The sequence below is a fragment of the Anolis carolinensis genome, chromosome 4 (assembly GCF_035594765.1).
Source record: "Anolis carolinensis isolate JA03-04 chromosome 4, rAnoCar3.1.pri, whole genome shotgun sequence".
In the NCBI taxonomy this organism is placed as follows: Eukaryota; Metazoa; Chordata; class Lepidosauria; order Squamata; family Dactyloidae; genus Anolis; species Anolis carolinensis.
Genome location: NC_085844.1, coordinates 114176558 through 114190033, shown reverse-complemented (window position 1 = coordinate 114190033; position 13476 = coordinate 114176558). Strand labels below are relative to the sequence as shown.

Below are 13476 nucleotides of genomic sequence, written 5' to 3'. Positions count from 1 at the left end.
TTTTAGGTTTAAGTTGGTAAAGAATATAACAACACAACAACAAGACAGAATGAATCTGTATAGTAATTTAGGTTTGAGTTAGGTTTTGTCTTGTTGCTTGCATGGAGCTTTTTCACTGTTCTAAGCAAGGGAAACATTGCTACTCCATGCATGTCTAGAACTTTTATATAAACCTAAATGTCTTCACTGTCGTTCTATTTCTCCCAATTCCATTCATCCAGCATTGGATAGTTTTAACTATCAGGAGTGAAAGTAAGTTTTTGTTGCTGATAGATGGAATAATAATATGAGTATGTTCAGACAGTCTTAGATGTATTGCACTACCAGAAATTAACAGGGCGTCATCCTGCTCCTAACAATGAAGTCAGGAAAACTTTCAATTATCCTAATGGTTCACTACTGAAAAGTATCAAGTCCCATGACATTTTGTAGTCTTTCTAATTTAAGAATTTGTGTGTGTGTGTGTCAGGAGTGACTTGAGAAATTGCAAGTCGCTTCTGGTGTGAGAGAATTAGCCGTCAGCAAGGACGTTGTCCAGGGGATGCCCGGATGTTTGCCTCAAACATTTTGAGAGCAGGATGTGTTTGGAAAACGACAAGACTGAAAGGAAAAGTTACCTATGTTCACCTAGACAGTAGATGCATGTAAATGCACAACCTCTCCTTTTCCTCTGGTATATAGAGGGTATAGCCTTATTTATGCAACAGAGAGACTTTCAGGTTCAAAGAAAAAAGTATCGTTTTGCTTGGGGAGTTTAACTCCAGTCCAGACTATACTAGGGACAGCTGCCTTTGGCACTGACACCAATCCTCCTCCTTATGTAAGTAAATTGTTAATGGCATAATGAGGACACTCCACATCCAGATCTCAATACAGCCATGATAGCTTGGAGAAGTTAGAGGACCTTCTCCTAATCCTGCAAGGTGAATCAGCTGCTTCAGGCAGAAGATTTGAATGTCACAAAAGCATTGCCAAATGTGAGATTCATGTGCTGCAATAACTTATCTTTTAGTACTATGGACAGTGAGCTCTCAATGTCCACACAGAGTCAATTTTAGGTCCTTTGTAGATACCAAAATCTGAGGATTCTCAAGTCCTTTTATATACAGTGGCATAGTAAAATGGTTCCCCCTTATATAACATGATACACAACTAAAAGGATCACTGGAGAGAGTATGAAGTTAGGTGAAATGGCAGGAAGCTACAGCAAGTTATTCTTACACAGCAGGGAGTGCAAATCAAGCTTTACTTTCTGGATCCCATAATGGGATGAATCTATGGTAACAGAACCCATTGATACTGAGGGGTGACTGTGCTTGATGGAGGAGAGTGCCATTTTCCGGTTAGCAAAACATCATAGACTTGCCTCTCTATTCTGCTTTGGTTAAACCTCACCGGAATACTGTGTCCAATTCTGGGCACCACAGTTTAAAAGAGATATTGACAAACTGGAAGGTGTCCAGAGGAGGGCAACTAAAATGATCACAGGTCTGGAGACCAGTCCTGTGCTGGTACGGCTGTACCAGAAGCTCCAACTTTATTTTCTTTCTGCTAATGTTTGCAGTCATAGGGCAGACCGCCTGTCCAAAATCATTAAGTTTGGTTCCGCCCCTTGTTCAGGGCTCTGGGAGGGAAGGAGCCATTTTTAAGTCAGTCTCACTTAGGAAGCTAAGCTATAGGATGTAGACCAGCTCGTCCCATAGAAAAGCTTCATATCTCAAGAACATCCGGGGATATAGAACATCCGAGGAATCGGAAACAGAAATTCCAGGGGAAAGGTTCCAAAGGTTCTGGCTAAGAGCTCACAGCCTCTCAGCCTCACAGCTCACGAGGGAAACAGCCCTAAAGTTTCCAAAGAAACCTCAGAGAGGGAACAGCATCACAGATCCATGGAACCCCAGCTGAAACATCTGCAAGCCTTAGTTGGCAGGTCCACTCGATACCCAGAAGCATTTGGAATCGGTAGTGGGTCCCACATCAGCTAGGCCCATATAATAGATAGCCTGGGATAGGTTATAAGAGAGTTTTCTTATAGAGAAAGCACAGTTATCCAAAGCTAACTGTCTGTCCACTGGGGACAAGATTGAAAAGGCCAACAGTTTATTAAGGAAACCTTGAAGTGTCGTTTGACTCCTTGAAGACTTATTATTTGTTCAATAATAAAGACTTTGTTATCTCATTAAAGACTCAAAGGACTATCCTTTTCAGGAAAATCCTCAAGAGCCTCTCTTGAGGTACCCTGGCTTCCCGCTGGGCATAAAGTATTGTCTTATACAAAGACAATAGCTACAGGCCCAGCGTGTGACAGAACAAGCCCTTTGAGGGGTGCCTTAAAGATCTGGGTATGTTTAGCCTGAAGAAGAGGAGGTTGAGAGGAGACATGATAGCCATGTATAAATATGTGAAAGGATGTCACAAGAAAGAGGGAGCAGGCTTGTTTTCTGCTGCCCTGGAAACTAGGACTTGGAGCAATGGGTTCAAATGATAGGAGATTCCACCTGAACATTGGAAAGAACTTCCTGACTGTACGACTTGTTCAACAGTGGAACTCTCTGCTTTGGAGTGTGGCGGCAGCTCCTTCACTGGAATCTTTTAAACAGAGATTGGTTGACCATCTGTCAAAGGTATTTTGATTGTGCTTTTCCTGCATGGTAAGGGGTTGGACTAGATGGCCCATGTGGTCTCTTCCAACTCTGCTAAATATTACTGCTACGATTGCTCTTTATGCTGCTATGAACTCAATGAGTAGCTGAGGGGAAGCTGCTAAGTTTTATTCCTTAATTGAGTATAAGGCAGATAGTGTTGATTTATTTGAAAAAATGGTCCATCTATTGATTACCAGCTGAAATGATAGCAAGGCTACGTCTCATCCTGAATGCTGATCATCAAATCCAAAATTATATAAGATCCTTCACTTTGTGTAATGTTGCCCTGAAAGCTCTCGCTCTGCACCTTGTGACAATCCTTTATGTTTTGAAATTATGCTGGTGTTGCGCAGAGATGGGTATGTTAAATATATAATGTGCAGCTGAGCATTCTTTTCCCTGTATACAGAAATAAATTAAGACGATCCACACTGACAAGGGAGAAACAGTATAAACCAGACAGGCTAGAGATACTTTGTTGTTTGAAGCAAAGGACAAGATGTGGTTTATTTCATTCTGTCCTTGGAAATGAACTGGAATAGCAGCTCCTGAATTTTACATTACTGTTGGTTGAAGACGGTGCTCTACTCTTTAGTGTAATGCTCAATATTAACCTTATCCAGGGTTTTTGGATTTCAGCTTCCAGAAGTCCTAATCCGGAATTCTGGGAGCTGATGTGATATACCTCACAACCTCTGAGGATGCCTGCTATAGATGTGGGTGAAATGTCAGGAGAGAATGCTTCTGGAACATAGGCATACAGCCCAGAAAACACACAACAACCCTGATGTCTAAAACATCTGGGGAACCAAAGTGTGGGGACATTGTCCATGCCTGATTTAGAGCAGGCATGGGTAAACTTTGGCCCTTCGGGTGTTTCAGAATTCACTTCCCAGAAAACCCAGCCAGCTTTTTGGCTGTTATGAATTGTGGGAGTTGTGTCTTTCCAGTGTCCTCTCGGGGTGTAACATATTGCAATAATATGGGGATAATAATCAGAATTACTGAGAAACACATGAGATATTATTGAGAGTAGTGCTATATAAACACTGTGTTGAATAAATTAATGGAAAAGAAGTATCTTGGTACACATGTTGTATAAACAACAAATATGATAATTAAACAGCCAGAATGTTGAATAAACAACAGGAAAAGAAATATCTCAGTACACAATATTGTAAAGTGACTGGCAGGGAAGAAAGGTAGCTTGATTTCACATAAGCAATAAAAAGAGAGAACACATTTGTTGTCTAAGCTCTCCTTTCTAAAATAAAGCCAAAGCTAGTGACACAATGATCTTTTTCAAAAAGGCCTATTCAAATTTTATCCTTGAACAGTTTACAGCTAACTTGTATCCGAAACTGAATGTAGCTTTGTGATTAGAGGCACAGCATTAATCACTGGTGTCACAAAGCACAGGTGGGGCCTTTGTCTCATATTCTCTGCACATGTTTTCCTATTATTAATAACTGGTTCTCAAATGTACTTGAGTCCATTGAACTGTTTACGTAATCTTTCTCAGTCATTCTGAATTAATCAGGTCATGTGTTTGAGCAATCAGCGTTTCCCAGTATGGACAATCCAGAGGTCAAGCAAGCAAGGAATAAGATGATTTGAAAGCTTTCCATTTGTTTGGGAAGCATTTTGGAAACATCATTTGGCTTTCTAAAACGTCATCAATAAAGACAACATTGCCTTTTGCGATTTCAATACAACCTGAAATCTCACAATATTCTGTGGTGGGATTAATATTATTATTTTGATCCCGTGTACACAATCAAGTAGCACACCTTGTAATTCATAATACAGTAGTCTCACTTATCCAACATAAACGGGCCGACAGAATGTTGGATAAGCGAATATGTTGGATAATAAGGAGGCATTAAGGAAAAGCCTATTAAACATCAAATTAGGTTATGATTTTACAAATGACGCATCAAAACATCATGTTAGACAACAAATTTGGCAGAAAAAGTAGTTCAATACGCAGTAATGCTATGTAGTAATCACTGTATTTATGAATTTAGCACCAAAATATCACGATATATTGAAAACATTGATTACAAAAATGTGTTGGATAATCCAGAACGTTGGATAAGCGAGTGTTGGATAAGTGAGACTCTACTGTAATTCAAAGTATGAGCCTTCCTAGATATCGTAAAGCAGTGTTTCTCAACCTCAGAGTCGGGACCCCTGGGGGGGTCGCAAGGATGTTTCATGGGGGTCACCATGGATCATCAGAAAACACATATTTCTGATGGTCTTAGGAACCTAAATCCCTCCAGTATTTTCTGTTGGCCATGGGGGTTCTGTGTGGGAAGTTTAGCCCAGTTTTATCATTGGTGGGGTTCAAGGGGCTTCTTGATTGTAGGTGAACTATAAATCCCAGCAACTACAACTCCCAAATGTCAAGGTCTAGTTTCCCCAAACTCTGTCAGTGTTCAAATTTGGGTATATTGAGTATTCGTGCCAAATTTGGTCCAAATCTATCATTGTTTGGAGTCTACAGTGCTCTCTGGATGTAGGTGAACTACAACTCCAAAACTCAAGGTCAATGCCCACCAGATCCTTCCAGTATTTTCTGTTGGTCATGAGCGTTCTGTGTGCCAAGTTTGGTTCAATTCCATCGTTGGTAGAGTTCAGAATGCTCTTTGATTGTACATTAGATATAAATCCCAGCAACTACAACTCCCAAATGACAAAATCAATACCCTCCTAACCCCACCAGTATTCAAATTTGGGCGTATCGGGTATTTGTGCTAAATTTGGTCTAGTGAATGAAAATACATCCTGCATATCAGATATTTACATTATGATTCATAACAGTAGCAAAATTACAATTATGAAGTAACAACGAAAATAATTTTATGATTGGGGATCTGTATTAAGGAGTCGTAGGCATTAGGGAGGTTGAGAACCACTGTCTTAAAAGCACCAGATCTTGCCTGATCTTGAAAACAAAGCAAAATTAGCCATGGTTAACGCTTGGATGGAAGAGTATCAATGAAAAGCAGATACTGTAGGCTGTATTTCAGAGAAAGGAATTGGCAAACCACTTTGGAGTATTCCTTGCTTAAGAAATGGGGTCACCATAAGTTGACAGGTGACTTGAAGACATATAAACACAATTTTGCAGTTTTGTAAACTGACCTACTGTTTTATTACTGATACTGATATAGAGACAGTAGCCAAGATAAGAGGCCAGGATTTTTAACTTTACAATGATGTAGCTATGTCTCAAACATGGTAAGCAGCCTTACTAGTGAACTGCAACAATGCATATTGGGATGATGTCCTGCACAATGGCACAGTGTCCAAAACATCCTGATATGCAATGGAGGCCCGGGTGATCAATTGGGCTCATGGTGCTATGGCCATGCTTCTTGTGCAATGGGGCCAAAGATGTGGTTAAAGTTCTACTCCCCTCCAGAGTAGACATGGTGCAAAGGTGCAATTCAACTTTAGATAATTTAAGTTGTTTTATCATTGTGACGCAAATTAAAGAGATGCCACCTTATAGGAATGAGATCTATTAAGACTAGAAGCATTGATTAAGGCAATCATAATATTAACATCCCAGGCAGACAACAAAAGCAAGAGATTGGTTAAGAGTAGCATTTCCTCCCTGACAAACAGTGACATAACTTCTGGAGTAATTTGATAGAAGCCTCATGCTGATATCTCTCTTTGTGTCTTTGTCCTTTCGCTTTCTCTTTTCCTTGTCTCGCATAGTCGTTCCTTTCTTTCCTGTCTCTATTTAACACTCCTTCTCTTTCCTTGTCCCTTCTCATCCTAGCAGGATTTCTGAGGCACTTGTCAGAGGTCTGAACAGATGCTTACAGAGAGCTTTTGAAATGAAGCTTAGGGCTCTGTGTAGATCCACAGGTTGCTGACCTCTGCCTTTGGAAGACCCACCAAAGGTCATAGGTATGACTTTTGATTTCTCCTGGAGTCTGCTTCAAGCTGGATGTCAAACTAAGTATCTTGATAAGAGCATTGCACACTTCAGATTTTGGCACTTTAACATAATGTTCTGCTAGTTTGGTGACAGAGCACATACCTTGACTACAGAAAATCCCAGGTTCAATCCCTGGCAGCTTCATTCAGATCTAGGAGGAAAGCCTGTTTGAAATGCTGTGAAACTGCTTTCAGTCATCATGAACTATGGGATGCCAGTGAATTACAGAGTTCATCATGCATCTCATTACTAGTCAGATTAGCTGAGCCAGATGGGAATAGGAAGCCAACAATCATAAAACCTCAAATTCCTTTTCCGTCTTACTGCTTGAAACAGATGCCTCACCCAGGGACCTTCTATACAGCACCTAAAATGCTGAAGTTACCCTGTTAAAAGGGGGTGTATCATACCCCAGCCACCTTTGGTTTCTGAACCTGATTCAGAAATGAACTTTGACCAGGATGAAGCTTATTCTGACTTTTTGCCTAGTCCGCAGAGCTCCTTCTAATTACAGCTCCCAGCTGTTGATAGCTCAGATGCTTCCTTAATTGGGAGAGATACTGAAAATATTACTCCCGTGGCTGAACCAGATGTTCTGAGTTCCCCAATGTATCCTTCAACAGAAGGGAGTTTCTGCATTGCCAGAGATCAGAAAAACAAGGGCTCAGAAGGAGTAACCGCTTGGCATCTCGAGGGGATAATGGATAGAAGATTCCCTTGGGAACCTCTGGGGAGTTTGGCTTCCCTTCGTTGTGATCAGATCTAAGTTCCATAAAAGTGCTTTGCACTGGAACACTTTGCGGTGTCAACGTAGCGATTTCCTGAGAACAGTTCACCGACTCTAGTTCCTGATTCTTCCAAGCCAAGTCTCCTGTTCCTGCCTTGATATCAAAGACTTTTTAGTGACTTTGGACCTTGTTATTCAGTCTTGCTTCCTTGTTGTTTTCCCCACTCAAGAACTTTCCAACAGTTTGAGCGTGTTTCGGTTTCTGGACTTTGGATAATAATATTGGACATTTCTCTTCAACTCTTTGGACTAATTCCTACCTTTTTACAAAGGACTATTATCCACTCATCCTTTACACTTATTCATTCCTGAATTTATAATTGTTTTAATAAAGATATTATATGATTACTAGCTTTGCCCGGCCACGCGTTGCTGTGGCTTATGGGAATCCTTTGTTGACCAGGTGGAATAGCAGTGAATAGCCTTGCAGTCTCAAAGGCTGGCTGTTTTCTGGACTAGCTGGAGCTTTTTGTTGTATGAACATAGAGGCATGGATGAGGGGTTGTGCTGCCAAGTTTAGTGTTTCTGGGATGTGTAGTTTTGTTGTTTTGTCCTAGGCCGAAATTTCATTACCCTTTTATATATATAGATTGGTCTCTGTTTGGTTTCCAGTGCTTACACTTCCTTGGGGTGCAATAGGGTGGCTACATGATGCTAGTGATGAATCTACACTAATTTGCTGCAACTGACAGAAAACACGTGCTAAAAAGTTCCACTTATATCCTGATTCTGGCCAGAAAATCTCCCCAATGCAATTCAGCCAAAAGTACACAGCCAAACAGTGGCGATTAGCAGCAAAAACTACATTTTAAACTAACATTTTAATTGCTTATAGTAGGTTGCCACTGAAATTTTGTGGCAAATCACTCCACATTCTTTAGAACAAGCAAAATATTTGACTTCAATTGTGTTTTCTGTTCTGGTACTGAAATTCAAAAAAGGAAACTACTTGGTTTGGAGGGATTCTTCATGGATTGCTGCCCAAATGTGGCATTTAGGATTTTTGGTGTGGCACAATAGGCACAAAAGTGGTCTTAGCACTCGCATGTGGTCTATGTATGGCTGCCAGGCTTTCAAAATAGCAATGAAACAATTGAGATTCATTCCTCATAACAATCAGAAAGTAGCTGCTAACATGGTATACTCTGTTCACAGGCCAAAAATGTAATTGTAAAATTAATATTGTCCATATTCCCAATCCATCAACATAAATTACATGATTCATAACCTTCTATATTTCTGAAAACCCAGTTTTGTATGTATCCTATCAAAATGCTTTCTAATTATGACTAAAATTCAAATAATTTGATTTTCAGATTTTGTTTCAGTAAAACTCTCTCATCGCTCCATTTATGGAGTACAGAACAAAAACGAACCCTTTCCTACAAGTTGTTGTCCCCGAAATGCTCCAAAACAACAGATCCTGAGCAATAATTACATTGAAATCCACATTCAGAATAACCAGACTTTACGGAATTTACCCAAGTGACTACAGAAGGCCCAAATACTTTAGCTTTTTCTTATAAAGAAATTATTTTGATGCCATTAAATTTTCATTCACCTATTCTGCAGCTTTCTAAATTCCATAGCATCCTGTTTGGGTTGGAGTAGCAGAATGCAACACAAGATGAACAATGGTATTAAATGTTGATTCTTGTACTGACAGTGGGTTGCATTAGAAGAACTTTGGGATCCCTTCCTATTTCTGGATTCTATAGGATTCCACAGAGCCTTATGATGGGATTATAAGGTTCGTTCCCAACTTCTGCAGTACATGTGGTTGCCATGAGCCAATTGCAGAATCTTAGCTCATCCTACCCTAAAAGGTTGTTAGGATAAAAAGGCAATCGCTATGTGTATGCCGAAGGGAGAATGTGCCCTAGTCCTCCTTCTTTCATTCTGACTGCATGCTGGGGTGCTCAGGAAAAAAAATCTAATTTTCAGGCAAAGGAAAAACAGATGGGAGGTCTAATGAACTCATTGTGAGCTTCAGACATACTTGCACCTGCAACGTGTTCTTCTTTTTTTTCTTTAAATGATCCACACTCCCAAGATTTTTTGATGTCTGATTCATTCTATGTAAAATAAAGCTTTCCAACCATCAAATAAGAGGCATCACTTAAAATATAGGACACTTAGCAACACTATATAGACCAGGGGTCCCCAAACTTTTTAAACAGGGGGTCAGTTCACGATCCTTCGGACCATTGGAGGGCCGGACTATAGTTGGCCACCAGGCAATAAATAATAACAACAACAACAACAACAACAATAAAAAGAGGGTTGGAAGAGACCCTTTGGGCCATTGAGTCCAACCCCCTTCTGCCATTGTGCACTGAAAGCACAAGCAAAGCACCCCTGACAGATAGCCACCCAGCCTCAATGTTAATACATAGAGTCTCGCTTATCCAACGTAAACGGGCCGGCAGAATGTTGGATAAGCGAATATGTTGGATAAAAAGGAGAGATTAAGGAAAAGCCTATTAAACATTAAATTAGGTTATGATTTTACAAATTAAGCACCAAAACATCATGTTATACAACAAATTTGACAGAAAAAGTAGTTCAATACACAGTAATACTATGTATTAATTACTGTATTTACGAATTTAGCACCAATAATAATAATAATAATAATAATAATAATAATAATAATAATAATACTTTATTTGTACCCCGCCACCATCTCCCCGTGGGGACTTGGGGTGGCTTAAAATGTTACAAAAGTAACAGCGCAAATACATTAACAATATACACAGTTTAAAACACAAGAAGATGATAAAACAGAAGTTAAAACAAAGGTTTATACAACAGTAATAATATCAAACAACCACCAATGCAATTCAGTCAACTTCAAAGGTAGGGGAGGGGGGACTATAGCAGCAATGTAAGATAAAATCATTAGATTAAAATACCCCGATGAAAGGAACCTAATAACATTCAGAATAGAATTATAATGAGCCTGGTAATCCAATAGCTGTCTCTCCAAAATATGATGTATTGAAAACATTGACTACAAAAATGCGTTGGATAATCCAGAATGTTGGATAAGTAAGTGTTGGATAAGTGAGACTCTACGTTGGAAGAGACCCCGTGGGCCATTTAGTCCAACCGCCTTCTGCCTCTGTGCACTGAAAGCACAAACAAAGCACCCCTGACAGATGGCCACCCAGCCTCAATGTTAATAATAATAATAATAATAATAATAATAATAATAATAATAATAATAATAATAATAATAATGGTTGTAAGAGAAGAAGAGACCCCTTGGGCCATTTAGCCCAACCCCCTTCTGCCCTTGTGCCATGGGGGCCGGATAAATGACTTCGATGGGCCGCATCCGGCCCCCGGGCCTTAGTTTGGGGACCCCTGATATAGACTATATAGGTTCTCATCCTGGGTTCCCTAGATGTTTTTGGCCTAGAACTTTCAGAAATACCAGCCAGTTTGCCAGCTGTTAGGATTTCTGCGAGTTGAAGGTCAAAAACATCTGGGGAACCCAGGTTGAGAAACACTGATATGGGGCATGCCTCCAAGTCCTTAAATATAGGACATCTCTTATAATAAGGGACAGTTGACAGCTTTACATCCATAGATTGCATGGTGTGCAAGCATTTATTTAGATTTTGTATTCTGAACCCTCCTTCTCCATCTGAAACATCAGGAACAAAGCTAGAAGTCAACATAGTGGATATTAGAGTGAGGAATAAAACCTGATAGAGTTGTTGGTCGCATCAGGGTCCTTGGCATGTATAATTTGTATGGTGGTCCCAATGTCCACATCTTCAGGTACCTCCACAAAATAAATGCTAGGCTCGAAGACTGGGGGCTCATCCACATCCTCCACAGTGATATGCACAGTTGCGGTGTCGCGGAACGGGCCTAGGTTCAAGAAACGCATTTCCAGGTGAGGATTAGCACCCTCTACTTTTAAAGTATATGTTTTCTTGCTCTCAAAGCTCAGTGGCTGCAAAAGACAAGGAAGAGGAAGAGGAGAAAAAAGTTAGAAGCACACATCTCAAATAGGGAAAAAGTATTTTGACCCATACCACCCAACTTTCTTAAAGTAAAACATATTCACAGGGTATATACATGATTTATTAAAATATATTCCATGCAGTGGTAGCTGATGGCTCTGGAGTCAGAGGGGCAATTGATTCACTCCATATATTAGTCCAGAGTTTAAAGGAAATATCCAAGATGTTACTAATTTGGGAATGGAATTACCGTATATACTCGAAGATAAGCTGAGTTTTTAGCCCTTATTTATGAGCTGAAAAAGCCTCCCCCGGCTTATAATCGGGTCAAGGTCAAGCTGGCAGCAGAGCCTGGAGGCCGTTGCTTGCAATATATGATATCTCTAATCTTACCCTCCCTTATCAGTGATTACTTTTCCAAAGCCTCCCGCGCTCTTAACCAAGGGAATGTTTTGAAAAGGGAATGAAGCCCTTGCAAATCAGGAAGAAGAATAAATATGTGTGTGTGTGTGTGTGTGTGTGTGTGTGTGTGTGTGTATATACACACACACACACACACACACACTCATTAATCTTATAGAAACATTTTCCCTGAAATATTTGTTAATCTCTGCTACAGATATATAGGCATTTCCCCCGGCAAGCCTTTGCAATCCCTCTATGTACCTTTATATTTCTATCTATCTATCTATCTATCTATCTATCTATCTATCTATCTATCTATCTATCATCTACATTAATTTTATATATGAATTTTCCCCTCATATGTTTGCAAATCTTTGCAAATCCTATAAACATGTAGATATCTAGAGATTTCCATGTACCTGTATATCTGTATCTGTGTGTATACTAAATTCTGCCGCCTCCTTCATCAACCCTTCCCCCTTCCCGCAGCTGTGCAGTGTCGCCAAAACGCTGTGTTGCCAGCCATGCCCCCATTGTTGGAAACAAGTGGTTGACGATGGAGGCGGCAGAATTTAGTGGGGAAGGAGTTTCCAAGCTCATTTATCGCTATGATAAGTGCCTAGATTTGAATGGCGACTATGTTGAGAAGTGGTATTTGGGTGTGGTTTTCAACTGCATATGGTAAATGTTTTCTCCTATACTTTGTTCATTTTTAATTCCAAAACGTAATCTACTTTCTGGATAGCCCTCATATATTGTATGTGCGGCACATGCCTATGGATACAGATAGGGATGCATATTCAAAGTCCATGCAATGTGGGTGGACCAAAATTTTATACTGAATGAAATTGGACACTAATTTCAACTGGTTGAGAGATTCTGGAAGCTATTGCCTGAAAAAAAAATCCCCCTGATTTTTCATATATCTCCCTCTCCTTCTCTTTATGCATGACATTTCTTATCCCTTCTGCTCCCAACCTGCCAACTAATTGGTGATGTTATGGAGCCTCCTGGCTTGCCATGGCCAGTCTGCCCTCTTCATCAGTCACTTCAATTGCCCCCTTTCAGTTGTTCACTTTTCAATTGACCCAGTGTTTTGTGGTTACTAAACATGTATCTTCACTAGATTTATTTATTTATTTATGTACAGTATTTTTATTCCAACCTTCTCACCTTGAAGAGGACTCAGGGAGGATTACAATGGACATATACATGGCAAACATTCAATGCTATTAGACATATGACATATAGACACGCACAGAGGCAATTTAACATTTCTAGCTTCTGGCTTCATGAGGGTATGCTCGATTCTGGCCACAGGGGGAGCTGCCACTTCACCGTCCACTTGTGACACCGAGTACTTGATGTTATTACTTTCTTATTCCTTTCTGCGCGCTGCTGGCAATTTTATGGTGTTGTAAATTAGTTAAACTAGCTTCCCCACATAAAGGGTACCTAAATTTCCTACTTGATAGATCAACTGTCTTTCAAGCTGCTTAGGTCAACAGTGAGCTAGGCTATTAATGGTCGGGGGCTTAACTCAACCCGGGCTTCGATCTCATGACCTCTTGGTCAGTATTGATTTATTGCAGCTGGCTACCAACCAGCTGTGCCACAGCCTGGCCCATTGTTTTAGGTCTCTTCCTCCTAATTTTTGTATGTGTTTTGTTGTACTTAGTTGTAATCATTTTGGCTTCCCCAAAC

At 40.1% G+C, this 13476-nt stretch overlaps 1 protein-coding gene across 3 annotated transcripts in view; it reads right to left on the bottom strand.

The window, feature by feature from the left end:
- The window catches only part of cdh20 (cadherin 20), a 282549-nt gene that overhangs the window by 28541 nt on the left and 240532 nt on the right, over positions 1-13476 (bottom strand). For all 3 annotated transcript variants that reach the window (XM_062977643.1, XM_062977645.1, XM_062977644.1), the window contains one exon: positions 11104-11357. In XM_062977643.1, coding sequence (XP_062833713.1) covers positions 11104-11357 — 254 coding nt within the window. The remainder of the gene's footprint in view (positions 1-11103; positions 11358-13476) is intronic.